The sequence below is a fragment of the Cervus elaphus genome, chromosome 5 (assembly GCF_910594005.1).
Source record: "Cervus elaphus chromosome 5, mCerEla1.1, whole genome shotgun sequence".
In the NCBI taxonomy this organism is placed as follows: Eukaryota; Metazoa; Chordata; class Mammalia; order Artiodactyla; family Cervidae; genus Cervus; species Cervus elaphus.
The window spans coordinates 36,073,671-36,095,392 of record NC_057819.1 but is presented as its reverse complement, the minus strand read 5'-3'; the positions used below and the strand labels follow the sequence as shown (position 1 = coordinate 36,095,392).

The 21,722-nt window shown below is 34.5% G+C and overlaps 1 protein-coding gene across 9 annotated transcripts in view; it reads right to left on the bottom strand.

Annotated features, from left to right (window-relative positions):
* KIAA1109 (KIAA1109 ortholog) overlaps positions 1–21,722 on the bottom strand; it is a 196,559-nt gene that overhangs the window by 113,720 nt on the left and 61,117 nt on the right. For 8 of the 9 annotated variants that reach the window (XM_043902345.1, XM_043902336.1, XM_043902343.1 and 5 more), the window contains 7 exons: positions 20,971–21,176; positions 18,341–18,568; positions 17,426–17,563; positions 9,918–10,097; positions 7,028–7,156; positions 4,947–5,066; positions 3,941–4,221 (listed from right to left, as the gene is read on the bottom strand). In XM_043902345.1, the coding sequence (XP_043758280.1) occupies positions 3,941–4,221; positions 4,947–5,066; positions 7,028–7,156; positions 9,918–10,097; positions 17,426–17,563; positions 18,341–18,568; positions 20,971–21,176 (1,282 nt within the window). The remainder of the gene's footprint in view (positions 1–3,940; positions 4,222–4,946; positions 5,067–7,027; positions 7,157–9,917; positions 10,098–17,425; positions 17,564–18,340; positions 18,569–20,970; positions 21,177–21,722) is intronic. The other variant, XM_043902339.1, reaches the window with a different exon arrangement.

Here is a 21,722-nt window from a genome sequence, read left to right as displayed (position 1 = left end):
TATTTAGCATGGCAAAGACTTAGTCATATGGTAAATTTAGTACACCAAAATGTTATAAATATGAGGCAAGTAAGAAATTCTCAATAAAATCAAAATAATACACCACTCTATATTTTAGAAAAAAAAATTGTTGTGATTTTGTAATAAGGACTCTGAATGAAGTATTAAGAATTAAGACAGTAAGAGTAAATGTCTGTAAAATTCTTTAGGCTCTGTGAGTGACTCCCACACAAAATTATCAGCCATTATTAACTACCCTCTTCCTTAAAAATATTATATTATAGAAATCTGAGAAGTATATCTTTATTACTTTTTCAACTTTAAATAATAAAACCTCATATTAACAGTCCATTTTTCTAAGCATTTCCACATGCATTATCTCACTAGATCCTTAGGGCTCTCACAGGAAGACAGAATAAGTATTTCATTTCCTTTTTACATTCATTCATTTATATTTCTTGAAAATACCTACTATGCGCCTTGTATGGTGCTAGGCATAACCTTATCCATATGAAGTTATAGTACAGAGGCAAAGATGGGTCACACAAATAGTATCTAATTATAAATTATAGTAAGTGCTCTGAGATAAAAAAGAGGGTGTTGTGACAAAGAACATAATGAAACACTGTTACAAAAAGTAATATTTGAGATGTGAAAGATGAGGTGGAATAAATATATCAAGTTAGAAGTGAAGAAATAAATATATCAAGTTAGAAGAGAAACATCAGTCTGGGCAAGACAAAAGGAAAAATAAGTATAATGTATGTAAAACCCCTTATGCAAAATCTGGAATACAGCAGTTGTGCAACAAATGTAACCTACCCATCCCTATCTTTATATAAACCAGTGTACCAGTTCTCAAACTTCAGCTCACATTAGAATCGCTGGGAGGTGTACATGTATGGCTGAGTCCCTTCACTGTTCACCTCAATCACAATACTGTTTGTTAATCGGCTATATCCCAACACAAAATAAAAAGTTTAAATAAAAAAAAAAATCACTGGGAAGGCTTATTAAATTAATTTCCTGGCTGCAGTCACCATCTGCAGTAATTTGGGAGCCCAAGAAAATAAAATCTGTCACCGTTTCCTCTTTCTGCTTTTTCCCCATCTATTTGCCACGAAGTGATGGGACTGGATGCTATGATCTGTTTTTTTGAATGTTGAATTTTAAGCCAGCGTTTTCACTCTCCTCTTTCACCCTCATCAAGAGGCTCTTTAGTTCCTCTTCACTTTCTGCCATTAGCGTGGTATCATTAGAGCTACCATGTAGGGAGAAGCAATTCACTGTGGGCAGGTAAAAGCCTTACCTGTTCTTGCTGGATATGCCAAGAATGCAAGGCTCTGACCAGGCTATTTCTCAGGGTTCTGGAAAAGAGCAGGCTCACTCCACTTACTATAAAAGTGGTAAAAGTTACCTAAGCTGAGTGTTCCTCTTCTGTAATGCACCCTACTATGTGCAGACATCCATCATGGGTCTTTTCTGACATCCCCATGGGACTCAGGGATAGGGGTGTCAGGTTTAGCAAATAAAAATGTTTGTGCCCATGTCACAGGTGGTGTATACTTATACTAAAAAGCAATCTGTTGTTTATCTGAAACAATTCTAACTGCACATCCTGTATTTTCTCTGGCAATCCTATTTGTGGGACAAGGGTAACCAATGCAAACACATTTGACTCTGGCTAGTACTTTTGCTGTAATAAAGTCCTGTGTCTCTCACCAGGTTTCGCACGTCTTCTGCCAGCAATCAGTATACTGTGGCAGGATAACTTCTTAGCTAATAAGTAGGATAAAATCTCAAACTTCACAATTTTTAACAAATCACAGCACTGAAACTAACCTCAGTGAGGCACCCTAAGTCACATGGAGCCACCTCTTCAGCTTCACTATCACCCTCCTCTACCATCTGACCTATCAAAACAGGCACTGTCTTCATACCAACTGGCTTCCAGGGCAACAGTGCACAAAGAAACCAAAATTTTTTTTAAACAATATTCTCCACACATGAGTTTTCTTACTAAGATTTATAATATACCAGTATCTTAAATAAACCTAAAAGATTAATGTAATCTCAATAAAAACCTCAATAGGATTTCTTTTACTAGAAAAACAGTTCTTTGGGGAAGATTAATAGGTGAAAATATCTAAACATTTTGTGAAATGAGTAGGTGTTAAGTATTAGTTTTTTTTTTTCTATATTTGAACAGATATTTGCAAAAAAAAAAAACTATTTACATCCTTGGCTTTATTAATGCACACACACCATAAAAAAAAAAAATCCAGATGGTTTAGAGTTTTATGTTAGTAAAAAAAAAAAAGAATAGTAAAAAATAAAATACAGGGGTCATGTGATTACTAGCAAAGAAGTGCTCTCAAATTAGTACAAAAAAATTATAAAACAGAAAGGTGAATACATTTGAATACATAAACTTAAAATCTATTTAACATAAGAAAAAATAAATGAAACTGCAAAATATCAGTAACAGGGATCAAAAAAGGGCAATAATCTTTATAGAGTTCTTAAAAATTGGTAAGAAATACACCAAGATCCCAATAAATAAATGTATATAGGATACTAGCAGGTAATTCACAAATGAGGGAAAATATCTAATAAATATCTGAAAAAAAAGTATTAAATAATCCCAAAATAAAGAAATGCAAAATAAGACAGAGATACCACCTTTCAGTTACTGTAAAACACTCAGAGGGTGGCAAAGGTGCAGTAAGACAGAGACTCTCTTAAACAGCCACGGGGAATATAAATTGAAAAGCGTCCAGGAAGTAACTTGGGAAAGCATATCAAAAGCTCAGTCTTTAACAGTCACACCCCCTTCTGAGGAAACTATTTAAAGGATATACCCTTTGTGGTATATTGTGGGAAAAGCCATTTACAATGAAAAATTTAGAAACAATCTATATATTTAATATATGGGAAACGGCTAAGTACAGCTCACAGACCCCAGCCTTCTGACTCAGGAAAAACAAGCTGCCAAAGGGCTGCAGCCAATGAAGAACCAGACAGCCTCCCCAATCTCCTTTCCTCTATAGAAGCAAGACCCTCTCCTTTATTCTCCAAACTTGCCTATGTTTCGCCAAAGTCTGCTTGTCTTGAATTGCAATTCTTTGCTATTCCCCCAAAATCTTACTTTGCTGCTGGTAAAAACAATAAAAAAAAAAAAAGAGTTTTGCTTTTTTTTTTTTTAAAAAAAAAAGGTAACAATTACAGAAATGCAGAATTTTAAAGTGCAAATACAGGATGATTTCAAGCTTAACAGAAATACATTAAAAATACTGGGAAGAAATGTAACAAATTCAATGTGGTAGGATTATGATAATTATTTTCCTTTATTTCTTAATAGTTTTCTCTATTTTTAAAACAAGCTTTGTAAACTTTATAAACTTAAGAAGGGAAGAGATGAGGATGGAAAAAGTCATACTATCATTTTAAACAGATGTAATTCAGTAAGAAGCTTTGGAAACTATTTAAAAATTATTTCTTAAGGTTTAGGTACTTTTTGTCTTCCCTGCAACTGTGAAGACCTACAACAGAAGTTTTGTAGAATAAATGGTGATTAGTAATGGTGTTTTCTAGGAATGACAAATTGGAAGTGGAGGGCTTTGGTGAGAAAGAAGGGGTGTAAATGCATTACGAAATGTTATGGGGGGCAGTAATTTATATTTGTTTCACTGTTGACACACATAGCATGGGCTTAGAAACATATCAGAAAATATTTTTTTCCCAGCAACCGCACCATCAGAGATGATATATACTATGTGATTATTTAAATATCAAATTCTTATTTACTCACTGAAGTGTACCCAGCAAAATCACATTCAGTCTTTAAGATGTTCTTATTTTATTCCTAGCAGTAGGATTTCCTCTGTAATTATCTAGTACATCTCATTGAACTTTATTACCATTCCTAAATTTCACTTACCTCTTAGTTCTGGCATCATGAGTTTCTAAGAAATGTCTTTGGGCCTCATGTTTAGAATGATGATCAGCAGCTAATGCAATATCAACAGTGATAAGTCCTAAGTTGGCTGACCCAGCTTCAAGCCAATAGGCCCTCCGAAGTACTGCAGGCTGAAGTCCAACTCGGGAATTATTTAACTGTTCAATGTATTGTCTCACTTGAAAATCCTGAATTGCAGCACTTATTCCTTCCCCAACTGACTGATTGTGGAGATTACAGTTTGCAACCCGAATTGCACCCATCTAAAGTTGAATGAAGAAAAAGAAACAAAACTGTAGTTTCTGTATTTTTAAGCAACTTATTACAGTAAACTATAGAATAAGTAATTATTTCAAATAGTCAGGCTATTTGAAATAAGTAATTATTTCAAATAGCCTGACAAATGGAAGAAAGAAAGGAAAAATGAGAAAGTGGAAACAGAAAAGATAAAGCAACAGAATAAAAATAAACATTAAAATTTAAAAAGAAGGTGAAAGGAGAAGACTATAATTCCAAATGAAATGAGAGAAGGAGAAAAGAAAAATAAGAAGGGCAGCAACAGATGAATCACAGACTCTCAATGCCTGATTTTCAACAGTAACCCTTAAAGCAGCGGTGGCAAACAAATGTTTCCAGGAGCCAGGCAAGACGTTAAATAAATAAAGCCTAAAGGCATTCAAAATTAAATCGTCTAAAAACATTACGAGTTTATGTTCCTGTCATAAAAGCAACCTACTAGTTTATATTCCAGCCATAAAGCAAGGTTATAAAAATTCAGTAAAAGAAAAATGTATTGAAAGTATGTCTTAAAAGAAAATAAGACTGGAAAAGAACACAGGTGAATTAAAAAATAGAAAGCTCCCTCCTAGAATGTTGTAGTATTCTGCGATGGCAAACTAAAAATATGTGATTTACTTCAAGAAATAGAGGTTTGGTTTGGCTAAGAGGAAAAAGGATTACACTGACCAAGAAACAGACAAATGTGTACCTTTATATTTGTAGCACAGCCATGCTCCACAATATAAATGTCGGCTCCATCTACTGCTAAACGAGTCATGGTATACTTCAAGTCATCTGAGGTTGGACAAGGCCCCGGAATACAACTCAACTAAAATGAAATGGATTCAACTCTTAATTCTTCACCATCAATTAATTATTTTGATATGTAAGTGTGCTTATTTAACGAAACAAAATTCTGGTTACATGTGTATTTTAAATTAGCAATTTCACCTTTTAATAATGATAAATTATATATAGATATATTTATAATGAGAAATGAAACAATGAGCATTTAAATTCTTGCCAATTAAGAAAACTAACTCATAAATAACCATATGTCACTTTCATTCAAAAGTGACAACATTAAATTGACAGAATAGAAACCTAATTTCTTATTAAAACTCAAAAAGAATAGCAAAGTAAACTGATAAACAATATCACAGGTAAACAATATCACAGGTTTATATGAACTGTATAGGAATTCAAAGTTTTAAGATTTTAAGAGTATTTCATACTCCATACACATGCACATTTTTACACATCCACAAATATATGAACTGTAAATGTTACGCTGATATCTTGAAAAGTCCACACACACTTATTTTTGTTATTTTATTATTTATTCCTAAAACATAGATTTAGTCATGATTAGGTTGGAAGATAACATACACATCACCTTCAATGAACTTCTTTGTGAAACAGCAGCTCTGAGTAAAGTACCAACCCAACAGCATGTACTCTGCTCATCAGTAGCAGAGCCAGGACTGCAAGGAAGGCGTCTCATATGACAGTCAGTGTTCTATACTAATGTATTTCCTCCACACAAGATAGGCCTTTTAAAAACTCTGATCTAAAATGACAGAATATCAGGGGCTGCAAGTAGTGGCTGACTGCAAAGGGTTACTAAGGAATTTGCTAAGGTGACAGAAATGTTCTAGATCTTTCTTGGCGGTAATGGCTACATCAGTACATGTAACATTTCTCAAAACTCCAACTTAAAACGGGTGAAACTGTATGGAATTTACGGCTCAATGAAGCTAATTTTTTTTTAAAATTACAATACAACTTAAAGCTTTCAGTATTAAAAAAATAATAAAGGGAGGAGATGCCTACAACATAAACAAATCACCCATAAGAAACTAATGACTAAGGAACCAATACCCCAGAGCCTGGTGGTGTGTTTATAACAAGAAAAAAGTAATTTTTATCACCAATTATAGCTGTTTTATTGATGATAAATAAGCACAGGTTACTGATTTTTTTGGATATAAAATTAAAAGCTGAATGAATTATTTCCAATTCACAGTAATACAATAGCAAACATATGGTTTGTATACAAAAGAAAAAAGAAAGGAAAGACACAGAGAAAAGAAACTGGAAAGAAAAGCCAAATTGTTAGAAATGGTTATCTCTATGATGCAGAATTGGGGTCAGCTATTTTTCTTTTCTGAAACTGCACTGTTTCAAGTTGCTCATTTCTCAAATGAACATACTTTAAAAAATGTTCCACACCCCAAATTCATAAGGAACATTCTTTACTACAAAATAACACCCTGTATCTCACTATACATGATTTCAGGAATTATTATCAACTTCCTACAACCCTCTTCAAAGTAGTGTAATAACCCTTAGCCGCAGTAGTGCAATGTTGCAGAAAGAGCATAAGATTTAGGGTCAGGAAACTAGGCAAATGCCCAACATCATTAATTACATTATAGGAGAACATGTGTGTTCCAGAAGGGTCTGCCAACAATGTCATGCAAGGAATTCAACCTTCCTTCTCCACTTTCTAAATCTTCTACATAAGTACACAGCTATATCCCGAAGAGTTAGTGTAATAATGCAGAAAGATGTTAATGTTAACAATAAAAATTTAAGAGATACAATTTTATAATATCTCCATTTACTTGTGAGTGTATGCTTTAAGAATTACCTCATTTTAGATATTTACAACTAAATAAAAATGACTATAAATTAGCAAAATAATTTTATTAATTGAAAAAACTGAACTTTCATTTTGAAAAAAAAAACATAAATGTTTGTAATACTGCTAACATATTTTTAACATACCTTGGATTCACAGAAGCGTCGATCAATTCCATGCTGACATACTACTACTGATTTTGGTCTTTCCAGTTCATACTCTCGACATACCACATGAAAAATAAATGTCTGTCCCCACTCCAAGAGACAAGCCAGCTACGAATAAGCCATGACAGGTTGACAACACTGTTAGTGTCCTAAACAAGTGTTCACAGTTCAAAAGTTTATCAAGAATATTAATACAACTTGAAAGAATCCAAACAGTGCTTTATACCTGCTATATAATCTACTTGTTAGCCAATATCATTTTTCTACCTTGACATCATTTATAAGCTTACATTACTGTTCATTTGTAAATGACAAAATGCATTGCCAAAATGAAAAATCATTTCAACTGAAAAATGAAACTTCAGCAACCTCTAAAGCCAGTTATTTTTCTTAAAGGTTTTATCTTTCTTCTTATATGACTACTCCGAATTCTGTGCACAGAAAAGCACCTAGAATTCTTTATCTGACAATAAACCAAGGTTCAAAGTGAAATTTATATCTACTAAGCTAAAATTTTAGAAAATCAGGTATTTGAAGATTAAAAGAACTTTCATGAATAGAAGTTTAAGTATATATCAATTTTCATCAAATCCTGAGTTTTTAAAAAATCTTAGGGTCATAATTTATCAGTTTACAATAAACACTGAGCCAGGGGTATACACTGTATTATCCCTGCCCCCCAAAAGTACATAATTTAAACTCTCAGAAAATATGAGTTTACTTTTAAAATACACAAAGACTAGAATAAACACTAAAAGCACCAATGGATTCATGAACCTTAAGAGAAACAGTGATGCCAGGATTTCAGTGTGGAAGAAAGAGAAATGTTTCAACTTCTAATAAAAGCTGAGATTCTAGCAATCTTTAGATTAAAAGAACTGTGTCCAGTCTTCAAGAGTCAGCATGGCTTCACTGCATGCTTGTTAGGGAATAAGCTGTTTTTATTACATGCTTCAGTTTTTACTTACAGATTTAGAGACAGAAAATGGCAGATACAAAAGTTATGAGGTATGTAAGCACTAAATATTTGTTTTCAACCATTACTATATGTTTATTTCCATCATTTTTATATTAAATATCTTTTTTCAATTCTACTTATTTTCCTACTATTTCTAGAATCTTAATTTTTGTTTCCCTTCAAATATTTCCTTCAGATATAATCAATACAAGTTATCTAGTCTGGTGGCTCAGTGGTAAAGAGACCACCTGCCATGGCAGAAACCTGGGCTTGATCCCTGGGTCGGGAAGATCCCCTGGAGAAGGGAATGGCAACCCACTCCAGTATTCTTGCCTGGGAAATTCCATGGACAGAGGAGCCTGGTAGACTACAGTCCATGGGGTCACAAAGAGTCAGACAATACTTAGCAATTGAACAACAACAACAAACAAGTCTTTATTTATCTGCAGGTTGCCACTATTACCTCTAAATTACATGTTTCACACTCATTTTGTAATTCTACTAAAAACTGAGTATGTACATGTCTACCACATTTCAATCTTTTGAAACACTAATTATGAAATGCATATTATAAACACAGGCATACCTCACAGATACTGTGGATTTGGTTCCAGACCACCACAGTAAATTTGCAACATTGTGAATATCACAATAAAGTAAGTCACAATTTTTTTGGTTTCCCAGTGCACATAAGTTATGTTTACAAGTAACTAGTAGTCTATCCTGTGTACAACAGCAATATATCTTAAAAAAAATGACATATATATCTTAATTAAAAGGCACTTTACTGTTAAAAAATACTAAACCGAGCCTTTGATGAGTCATGATCCTTTTGAAATAGTAACTAACATAAAAGATCACTAATCATAGATCACCATAACAAATACAATAATAATGAAAAAGTCTGAAATAGTGCAAGAATTAGCAATATGTGACACAGGTACATAAATTGAACAAATGCTGTTAGAAAAATGGTGCTAACAGACTTGCTTGATGCAGCATTACCACAAACCTTCAATTAAAAAAAAAAATCCAAAAAAAACACACACAACCAGAAAGCAAAATCTGTGAAACACAAGAAAATGAGGTTTAACTGTATTTGTCTCAACAAGTGAAGTTTTATAGTAGTACAGACATTTCACTAAATTTTAATGGCCCATTTCTATAACTAAGGGTTACAGTCAGCCCTCTGTATCCTTAGGCTTCACATCTGCAGTGGGCTGAATCCATGACTGGGTGAACCTGTGGATGCAGAACCTTTGTCAGGGAGGCTGACAGTAACCCTTAAGCCCTCTGAGATTCCTAAACACTAAGTGGGACAGTGAGAGGGAAGGAGAATTTATCCAAAGGGATTACAACTAGTCTTCTACATGAGATTTTCTGCCAATAAATTCATTGTTATTTTTCTAAATTAGTATCCATATCACTAAGTGCAGATTCAAATGATGCTACCTTGCTTTAGGACCTGACAAGTAAAGAAACATGCTACCTTAATATTATAAATGCCCCCTTCAAATCCTACCTAAGAAATACACAAAAAAGTAAAGTTCTCAGAAAATTATCCAATGTACTGGAAAAACAAGATTGTCCCAACAGTGGAGAGTCAAGTAATATAATTTTAATAATATATAACTTGATTTCCAGAAATTTCTCATCCTGAGTGCTTCTCAAAAAAAGTCTTGAATTCTTGAAAATATTACACAGGACTATAAAAAACTACACCCATCAATTTTATGTGGCCCAGAAAACTGAAACTTGTCTCTGACTCATCCATGACTAAGAAAATTCTTAGTGGCAAGTGGACGTAAAATGAATATTCAAATGGGCATACAACTTTTTCTTGGGGAGGTGGGTCAGTAAAGGAAAAAGGAAGTAAGTCAGGAGATAGCATTCTGAGACCTGAGAACATACCTGTGGTGCTGTGACCTTAGCTGTAAGGCTTCCAGCCTGCACATCAATTAGCCATGCGTATTCTAAGGAATCACTTCCCAAAGGAAGACCTTCCGCTGAGAACATAGCATGTGCTCTCAGTTGGAGACCTGACAAATTGATGTGACCTTCCCTGAGCACTTCATCCACAGGCGGTCGCTGCTGAAAACAATAAGCACAAGAAAAATCAGCATTTATAATTGCTAGTTGCCTTTTCCCCCTGAGACAAGTGGTAAAAACACACTATCTGGAAAATAAGACTTTAGGATCCAAAGCTCTTAACACAGCCTTGTATCCATAAAAGTAGTCTGAGTTCAGCTACTTTAGTGACATTATCTGTAAAAGCCCAACTGCAAAGCAAGACAGCAAAGTCTTAAAAAAAATGCAGATCTCTCTTTGGTAGGCACCTCAATAAATAAAAAGAAGTATTCTGACTTACAGGGAATGTGAAAGACCAATCTTTTGTGACAAGGCAGGAATCATGAGATTAAAGTATCAAAAAAAAGAAAATAACATGGAAGAAAAAAGACCCATTAAGACCATAATGAGGAACTAGCAAAGAAAACCATCTTCCAAAAAGATTTTGAGAATTATGTAAATATTAAAAGGAAAGATCTCTCTTACAGAGAATAATTATATACTCATAACTAAAAAGCATCAACATTTCAAAGAGAAAATTTCTAACACTTATTCAGAAAGCTAAAGGATATGTCCTAAAGCAGGACGTTCCATGGAACACTAGGTTCACAGATTGTTATTAGGAAAAAAGAATCAAGTAAGTTTGGTAATGCCCTAGCCATCGGTCACCAACTTTTATTGAATCTACCTCCCAGCCTCTCACAAATGCACTGAGTTTCTTTCAGCTTCCTGCTATCATCCTGGTTCAAATAATACAACCTCTTGCCATGATCTCCCAGCATTTACTTTTACATTGTTCTGCTCCATACTCTACAAGAACACCACAGAGATCTTTTAAAAAGGCAAGTTTTACCATGTTCTTACCTAAAGACCAGAGATCAAATTATCAACATTTGCTGGATCATGGAGAAAGCAACAGAATTCCAGAAAAACAACTATGTCTGTTTCACTGACTATACTAAAACCCTTGACTGTGCACATCACAACAAACTATCAAAAATTCTTATTTAAAGAGATGGGAATAGCAGATCACCTTACCTGCCTCCTGAGAAACCTGTATGCAGGTCAAGAAGCAACTGTTAGAGCCAGACATGGAACAATTGACTGGTTCAAAACTGGAAAACGACTATGACAAAGCTGTATACTGTCACCCCACTTATTTAATTTATATGCAAAGTACATCATGAGAAATGCCAGCCTGGATAAATCACAAGCTGGAATGAAGACTGTTGGAAGAATTAGCAAAAACTTCAGATATGCAGATGATACCATCCTAATGGGAGAAAGTGATAGGGAACTAAAGAGCCTCTTGATGAGGGTGAAAGAGGAGAGTGAAAACGCTGGCTTTAAACTCAACATTCAAAAAATGAAGATCATGGCATCCAGTCCCATCACTTCATAGCAAACAGATGGGGAAAAAGTAGAAATAGTGACAGATTTGATTTCCTTAGGCTCCAAAATCATAGCATGTGGTGACTGCAGACATAAAATTAAAAGATGTTTGCTCCCTGGAAAAAGCTATGAAAAACCTAGACAGCATATTAAAAAGCAGAGACCTTTGCTGACAAAGGTCCATATAGTCAAAGCTATAGCTTTTCCAGTAGTCATGTACGAATGTAAGAGTTGGACCATAAAGAATGCTGAGCCCTGAAGAATTGATAGTTTCAAATTGCGGTGCTAGAGAAAACGCTTCAGAGTTCCTTGGACAGCAAGGAGATCAAACCAGTCAATCCTAAAAGAAATCAATCCTGAATATTCACTGATTCTGAAGCTGAAGCTCCAATACTTTGGCCAGCTGATGCAAACAGCCAACTCAATGGAAAAGACCCTGATGCTAGGAAAGAATGAAGGCAAAAAGAGAAGAGGGCGGCAGAGGATGAGATGGTTAGGTAGCATCACCAACTCAATGGACCTGAATCTGAACAAACTCCAGGAGACAGTGGAGTACAGAGGAGTTTGGCATGCTGCAATCTATAGCATTGCAAAGAGTCAGACATGACTTAGTGACTGAAAAACAACAGTTATCTCAAAGCCATTACATGCTACCAAAGCACTTCATTCATTTCCTTGCAGCACTTTTTACACTTGAAATTATTTATCTTAATTTTACCATGACAGTATTTTTAGTGTGTATGTGCAGGTCATCTTACAGCGTTAATGTTCCTTGTTTCAGCACAAATTTTGGAACCTGCATTCATTAAAAAGTGTTTTTAAGGACAGGGCTAAATCGAATTCAAATGGTATTTCAAAAGGTCATTTCAAATTGTGACTATAATAAAAGCTCTAGAGAGTCTTCTGATACATTTTTTGTCCAAGATGTGTGATAGTGTATAAAATCACCTATCTCCAGGCATCAGTTCCCTTCTATTTTCTGTGAGGCAGCTGCAGAGGATGGTCAATGAAGCTCACTTCTGGCATTGAGATTCTATAATTCTCAATATAAAGTTTTTGATAGCTTTTCTTGAGTTCAAAGATACATGTGGATCTTGGCTTAGTTGAATCAATACTGCTCAAATGTCCACATCACCCAAAGCAATCTATAGACTCAATGCAATCCCTATCAAAATTCCAATGCCATCCTTCAAAGTATTAGCAAATAATCCTAAAATTTGTATAGAACCACAAAAATCCCAAATAGCCAAAGTAACCTTGAAAAAGAATAAAACTGGAGGCATCATACTCTCTTACCTCAAACTCTATCACAAAGCTGTGATAATCAAAACAGTATGGTATCAGCATAAAAACAGACACATAAATCAATGGAACAGAATAGAGAGCCCAGAAATAAACACACATATATATGGCCAGTTAATTTATGACAGAGGATCCAAAAATATATAATGAGGAAAGAAGAGCCTCTTCAACAGACAGTGCTGGGAAAACTGGGTACCACATCTTAAAAGAATGAAACACAATCACTATTTTATACCACACACAAAAATCAACTAAAAATGAATTACAGACTTGAATGTAAGACCTAAAACCATAAAACTCCTAGAAGAAAATATCAGCAGTAGACTCCCTGACATAAGCTTGGTGATTATTTTTGAATCTAACACCAAAGGCAAAGCAACAATAGTAAAATATACAAATGGGACTAAATCAAACTAAAATGCTTCTTCAAAGGAAAGGAAATTATCAACAAATGGAAAGGCAACTATCAACAAATGGAAAGGCAACCAGCAGAAGGAAAAAAATATTTGCCAGTCATAAATCTGATACAGGGCTAAAATCTAAAATATATAAAGAATTCCTACAACTCTGTACCAAAAGGCAAACAATCCAATATAAAAAATGGTCAGAGAATATGAATATTTTCCCAAAGAAGGCATGCAGATGATCAACTGACACATGAAAAGACGTTCAATGTCACTAAGCATCAGAGAAATGCAAAAGAAAATCACAGTGACCTATCACCTCGCACCTGTTAGAATGGCTATCATCAAAAACAATTAACAAATGTTGGTGTGGATGTGAAAAAAAAAAAAAAACACAAAAAACCCCTCGTGCACTATTAAGGAGAATGTAAGTTGGTAAAGCTACTATCGAAGATAATGGTGGTTCCTCAAAAATTAAAACAGAACTGCCATATGATTCAGCAATTCCACTTCTGGGTAGTTATTCGAAGGAAATGAAACAACTAATTCAAAGAGATACATGCATCCCCATGTTCACTGCAATATTATTTACAATAGCCAAGATATGGAGACAACCTAAGTGTCTGTCAGTGGATGAATGGAAACAGAAATTATAGTGAGTATATATGTACAAATGTCAATCCTGAAGGAAATCAATCCTGAATATTCGCTGCATGAACTGATGCTGAAGTTGAAGCTCCAGTACTCTGGTCACCTTATGTAAAGAACCAACTCATTGGAAAAGACCCTGATGCTGGGAAAGATTGAGGGCAAGAGGAGAAGGGGACGACAGAGGATGAGATGGTTGGATGGGATCATCTATCTAGATGTATTTGTCACAGGGACCATCCAAATGTATTTTCCAAGAATGCTGGATGCCTGCATATGTATCTGTTGTTAGTGTATTAGAATACCATCAGAAAGTCAACTATTTATGACTTCTGAAAGACATTCTACCTACACAGACACTTAGGTGAGTTTATCTGAGTTACTTCACAAAGATAATGCAGCTCATTCTTTGGAAAATGCTAGAAAATAAAGGTTGATTTCCTGGTACTTCAAACCCAACATGATCAGAAACTCATACTCTTCTCCTGTAAAGCAGTTCCTCCTCCCGTATTCTTTATTGTGCACTAGCTTGGTTAACTGCCCAAGCCAAAAACCAAACATCATCCAGGGTTATATACTTTCTCTCAACACTCACTGTCAAAAAACCAAAAACATAAACAAACATGTGGATCTTGGGTTGTCCTAAAGGTAAAGACTACCTGGTACATCAGTAAAGACTACATTCTTAATTGTACTATGGCTTACATCACTCTGTTGGTTGAATTGTGTCCCCTACAAAGACATTCTTGGGGAAGGAAATGGCAACCCACTACAGTATTCTTGCCTGGAAAATGCCACGGAGGAAGGAGCCGCAAAGAGTCAGACAAAACTGAGTGACTTCACTTTCACTTTCTTTCACAAAGACATTCAGTTCCTTAGCTCAGGTACCTGTGAGTGTGATCTTATTTGGATACGATGTCTTGGCAAATGTAATCAAGTCAAAATGTAGTTACACTGTATTACAATGGGCCTTTGTCCAATTAACAGTGTCCCTGTAAGGGGAAAAGGTAAGACACACAGACTCATGAAGAGAATGCCAAGTGAAGATGGAGACAGAGATTTGAGTGATGCAGAACAGATTCCCTGTTTTGTAGCTGCAAAACAGGGAATGCCAAGGACTGTTAACCACCAAAGCTAGGAAAAGACAAGGGAGCCTTGAAAGAGGGCATGGCCCTGCCAAACACACTAGTTTCAGACTTGTAGGCTCCAGAACTGTGAAAGAGTAATTTTCTGTTGTTTTAAGATACCTAGTGTAGGATACTTTGCTTTGGCAGCCCTAATATAAAACTAATAGACATAAGATGATTAAGTAAAATGTATGTGGCATCATAAGTCGGACACGGTCACTGACCCATCACATTAGATCCTTAGCCTTGAAGCTGTGCACTAAGACAAATGCTACCAGAAATAAGGAGCTACAGATGAGTGACCCAGAATTGAGTCTTGAGGGTAGTCACAGTGTGAAGCTTCCCATCATGAAAGAGTATTAGTATAGAGACAAAAGAAAAAAATATTTCTTAGAAATGCTAGCACTACAAAATGCAAGCAAATTAAGTAGATAAGCAAATTCCTAGAGAATATGTATAGACTATACTTGTCTTCGGCATGAACTATAAAGTGTTTGCCATCTGGGAAACAAAATGTCACTCGTGTCAATACTTCTATTACTGTCTTGATATCTCTACTCCATGAATTCCTCTTCTTATCACCATATAAATCACACTTTACACTTCTGTCTCTGTACAAGTATGCCAATAATTGTGCAATTAGGGGTAATATGGACCCTCATAATAAACTCAATAAAACATTTTTTATAACCAGGAAAGTCTTTTGAGAATGCAGTGATTAAGATAAAAGTTGAAGTATCATCAGTTACTCAAAAAATCAGAGCTACTCTCCTAAGAGTCTCAGAAATTAGCCTTTCTGAGAAGATATTTCCCTATTACCTTTATTAATTTCCTCAAGAGATTTGAAAAACAGAGATTGGTTTCTTCTCTATACATTTGCCTCTCAAAAACAAAACAAAACAAAACCAATCCTAATGACCCATTAATTACAGAAAGAAGGACCAGAGTTATTTTTAAGGTTTCACATGACAAGTTAAAATGAAAGTATTACACAAGTGAGAGCTTTGTGACGACAGACTAGTTCTGCATGCTAATTTTGGTGGCAGTTACACAAATCTACCCATGATGAAATGTCACAGAACTATGCATACATAGTGTACAAATGTCAATCTCCTGGTTTTTTTTTTTTTTTTTACCATAATTATGTATGAGGTCAACATGGAGGAAACACAGAAACTCTGTACTATCTCTGTAACCTCCCATAAATCTATAATTTCTTGAAATAAAAGTTTTTAAAAAAAGAAACATGTTCTGTGGAAAACACTAGTATACATTAAATATTAAGTTTTAGCTACTACACTAAAATAATACAGTTTTATCGAATCCAGGTATCCCACATTACACGCAGCTTCTTTACCAGCTGAGCCGCCAGGGAAGTCCACTATAGCAGAAGAGTGCAAAGGGGTATGCTCTTTTATATAAGATGGTCAATTACTTCACAGAATCCATGGTGAGTTATCATTTGTTGATGATTCACAGTCAGATTCATCACCCTGTCTATAATTTTACTTTGTCTTACATCAAAATCCATCACAGCTCTAAAGCACACCACTTGACTAAAAGTAGGAAAGAGACTTAAAGAAGGGGTTGATGCCAAAAAAAGTCATTGGCATAAAAAAAAGAATAATAAAGTGATAAGGTACCCAGGAATGTAAAATATTCCCATTTGATGAATATCACCAGTTCTCTTCCAAAACAGCCTTAGGGATATCTTGAAGGTATTAACAAAGGACCTTGTAAGTATGTTGGATGAAAAGTAGTAATCAGTGTTCATGTAGATACGCGTGTTTTCAAGATTTATGGTTCAGTTTGGTTCAGTCACTCAGTTGTGTCCAACTTTTTGTGCCCCCATGGACTGCAGCATGCCAGGACTCCCCATCCACCACCACCATTTATGGTTTATGATACTGATTAACATTAACACTTGGACCTCCTTTCGTGGCTCAGATGGTAAAGAATCTGCCCGCAATGCAGGAGACCTGGGTTCGATACCTGGTTTGAGACGATCTCCTGGAGAAGGAAATGGCAACCCACTCCAGTATCCTTGCCTGGGAAATCCCATGGACAGAGGAGCCTGGCAGGCTACAGTCTATGGTGTCGCAAAGAGTCAGGCATGACTGAGTGATTAACACATAATATTACCACTTAGGTTGTGATTTTCAACAGAATCTACCAACATTCTATACAATTAGTTTTACCCTTTCATAAACATATAAGAGTGTCAGAAAGTATTTCTTACAATTTCTAAGAACAATAGATATATAATTGTTTGGGATCACATAAATAAGGAACAGCAGGGGAAAAAAAGAAAAGCTAAAATTCTTGAAACAATTCACACAATACAAAAAATACAGTTAAACTGAAGGTCCCTAATTTAAAAAGCTATACAGTCCATGCACAGAAGTTAACACTTTGTTTTCACCCCATAAATAGTAACAATAAATTTCCGAGTATCTACCACAACTCACTTTCACATTACCTGATAGTTATCACTGACAAACACATTCAGGGGTGACAGGACAAGTTGCAGCATGGTCTCCCTAAATCCTTTTTTCATCTCAAAACATAGTCTTTCCAAAAAAGCTGTAGGGCACTCAGGACCATCAGTTGTTCCATGCTAAAGTCAAGCAAAAACCACAATCAACATATAGAAAAATTAAAGACCAAGGAAGTACAGAAAAATAAAAATTACACTTACACAATTAAAAAATTTTGATTTTTTTCTAAAGGAAGAATGGTGCTTACTGACAAAAATAACTATTCTGTATCCCAGAAAAAGACCTTAGGTTAACTAAGCACCAGAGCTGATTTCTCTCCTGTGCGACCCTAGGAACATAATATGGACCCAATATGCAGCACAATGCTCCAGGGGCCACTCTCTCCCCATCTGGACTGACTCCAATGGCCACGGGTTCTTTGGGCAATATAAGAACCAACAGGCCCAAGGGTCATCTTTAGCGTAAACCAGGATACTATGGAGAATCCAAACCCGTGACACAATTCAACCTCCAGGGTCAAGGCTGAATCATGATTTTGTATAGTTCCACCAAAAGGTCCCAAACTGGTCTAGAGTCAGAGATAAAAGACTAAGTGTAAAGTCCTACGATATCCATCAGGCTAACTGTAAATCTAGCAATTCAACAACATGGAAAAATATTCTAAAGTTATACAGAACAGCAAAGAAGGAGCTAAAGTGAAAGAAGAAAAATAGGAAAATTGTCAATGATCAAGTGATCATGAAGAAAGTAATACACTAGCTTTATAAAGACAAAAGGATAAATATAGAACAGTTTTGAATCTGAATTATTTCATGTAAGTATGTGCACACACTACATCACTTCCTATGCTAGGTAGATTTCATAATAGACAACTGTTTTGATATGCAAACACTCACAACAGGAAGACGTCCATGAACTTTGTACAAATTAACAAGTACAGTAATATCCCAAGGACGCAAGGTAAGTGGATGAATTGACTTTGCTGAACTTTCATTTTCTTTTTTGTCATTTTCCATCCCAACAGCAGTCCATCCAGAACTGGATGATGTTGACAGGGACAGAACGGGACTTGAAATAACCTCTTCAAAATCCATGTACATGTCATCTTCCCCAAAGTAGTTTTCCTATAAATATTGAGAATAAATTGCTATCAAAAGAGATATATAACAATAATGTTTCACCTTAGAGCCTGAAATTTGTAAACTAAGCATTTCCTTATCCTATTTTAGAGTATTAGTCTATTTCCTAAAATGAAAACAAGATAAAATATCCAAAAAACTTTCAAGTTCTAACACTGATACTAAATAAAACATGTTAAAACTAAAGAGAAAAAAAAGTAATACATTTAAGATAGGTAACAACTCCAAGTGAGCACGACACTAAGGCAAAAACAAAAAACAGCTATGTGTTATCTATTCTTAATAAATGGAAGCAGAGAGTTCACTGGATTATATTTTATAAAATGTGTCAAAACTTAAAAAATTTTAATTTATTTCAGTAGATATTTCATACAAGTTCTGAATTAACATGATGAATTTGAGTAGTAATATTTAGTGTAATAAATGTTTGACACGAATAAAGAGTTGTTATAAAATCTGTTATCAGAGTTTGCATCAAAACATAATAAACTACTAACATAGGTAACAGAATTTACAAAGAAATTTAAAGTAAAGGCATATCTTTGTTTCTCTATGCTCTTTGTTCTTATTTTTGTTTATGTACTACTATGGAATTTTTTAGTTAAAACAACGGAGGTTCAATATACATGTGGTAATGCAAAAACAGTTAATACTTCTCTAGTAGTATTCAAAACTGATTTGTATCAATACAACCACCTACACCTGGTAACTAAATCATTGCTTACATTTAAATTAAAATAAAATTCAGCCTCTTCAATTTTAGATCCTTTATAAATATTCACATGTAATGCCAAAAAAATAAGATACTGAGAGAAATATTTGTAGAATATTTTAGGCCACAAAATGGTCATGAGAGAAAAAAATCTGTGTTTGTGTGTGTTTCCTCCCTTTGAATCTGAAGAATTACTCCTTTATTCCTTCAAGAATCTCTAAAATCTTAGGGAAAAAAAAAGGCAAACAGAAACCATAGGTTTCCAAAAATATTAAACACATTTTCCCTTGCATCTTTTACCTTAAATTGCATCATCTGATGCTCTATGGCAGTTTTTAATAAATATAGGATATCAAATATTGAGACCTTAAAAAATTTCAAAATTTATTTAGCTAGCACTTCTTTTAGAGAGCCTTTGTTAATCAACCTTGAGTGTCCATCCCAGGCCAACCTTGATCATCCCAGACCTTTTCCAGAATTAATTTTTCCTGTTACTGTACATTAAAGGACTACTTGTTAGTTAAGCCTTCAATATCCAAACCTCTGCAATTGTGAAATTACAAAAGGAAGCAAATAAGTAAGCACTGATAAAGTCAGATTCACACAAACACCTGTGCCACAACTAACTCTACTGCTCATGATTGGTAAAATTTGGTCAATTCATCTCTCTTTGATTATCAGATATAATAGATATCCAAGAGTACAATGAAAATCTAAAGCAAAGTGAATTTGCAAAATCCTGAAAAAATGAAAAATTTCATGAAGTAGCTGAATGTGATTCTGGACAACTGCTCAAATCACAGATAAAATATCAGCGATAAGTAAAAATCTGGACGGCTTAGAGAAGTTACCTATAAAAAAAAGTAAATCAACAAAAATTAGTGATGTTTTGTTGGGGTCTTTTTAAAAGCATGATTTGAGTATCAAAAGAATAAAAGCAAAGTCTAGAAAACTGAAAAAATGCTCAAATATTTTTCTCAAAATAGCATCTCTCCATAAACATGCTACAGACAGCAACCATAAAGTACTGTCATACTATACAATCATATTATATATTTCACTGGAAAAATTATCAAAATGAATCAACACTTGATTTGGTCTTTGCACAAAGAAGCAGTGCATATTTCTTCAGAGCCTAAATTTGTCCTACTCTGAAATGAATGCATTTTCACATACTTGCTTCAATTTTCAAGATAGAGCTCCAAATAACTCTTTGCTTATTATTTACCATGAAGTAAAATTGTTGGTTTTTAATGAACTCACTTGAAGTAGCCTTTTCCTGGTACAGATATCCTCAGATAACAAAGTTCTTTTATACTTCTGCTGCCACATTAATTACAATGTGTTAAAATTGTCCATGTACCTATCTATCCTGCTATAATCCTCTAGCCTATCTTCTTAGCAACAGATGCTGTATCATTTATCTCTAGCAACTAGCACAAAATTCCTAGAATACACTAACTTCTCAAAAAAATGCCAAACTGAACAGTTTTTAGCACTATTTTAAACAAATAATTTTATAATTGAGCCTATCACCACAAGTTCAGTCAACATATAGTATATCCTAAATGCTTTAAATCGTAAAACTGGCCATTTCAAATGGTCTCAATATCAATTAGATGGTTAACTGCTTTTCCTACATTTAAAAATATGGACATTCTTTTAAAAATCTTACCTTAATACACAGAAAGGCATTTAATAGAGGTCCATAGAGAGTTATCTGAGAATCTGGAGAAAGTTCCATTTCTACATGAAGTTTATCAGGTGGAAGTTCTGAGGGATCAATAGGAGGACGTGAAGAAGCAGAGGGAGAAGAAACAACTCTGTCTGTTTTCTGAGATGGCCTTAACACAGACAGCATTGTTTCTTCCATTTCTGACACTGGAATAAATTGAGGGGAAAAAAAGAATAATGTTTGAGTGGAAAGGGGGAAAAAGATCTCTTAAAAGTTCTTCAAGGAACTATTCACTAAAAAATTCTATTTTGTAAATAGGAAAGCAACTAACACTGATAAAATGTCTCCAGTATATAGTGAAAACAAAACTGAAATGCTAATAATTAAAAATGCAATAAAGAATAGACTTCATTGACATACATACAAAAATACACAAATCCAGAAAGAGTTCCAAATAAGCCTTTGCTTATTATTATTACTACTACAAAGAATCAATAAAAGGTTTTCATTAACAACGGCAATATTCTCATCAAGTTCTGGCAATATACAGTAAAGCTGGGTCAGAATTAGGCTCTAACTCTACTTGGACATTAAACTATAAAGTTATTTTCACATAAACAGCTATACAAATGCACTGTGGCATTATCAAGACCTATATATAAGAAAGTTACAAAAACTATTCTTTAATACTTAACTAACCAGAAAAATACAAAGAAAATATTTTCACTAGACTCTAATTCCACTTTCAACCC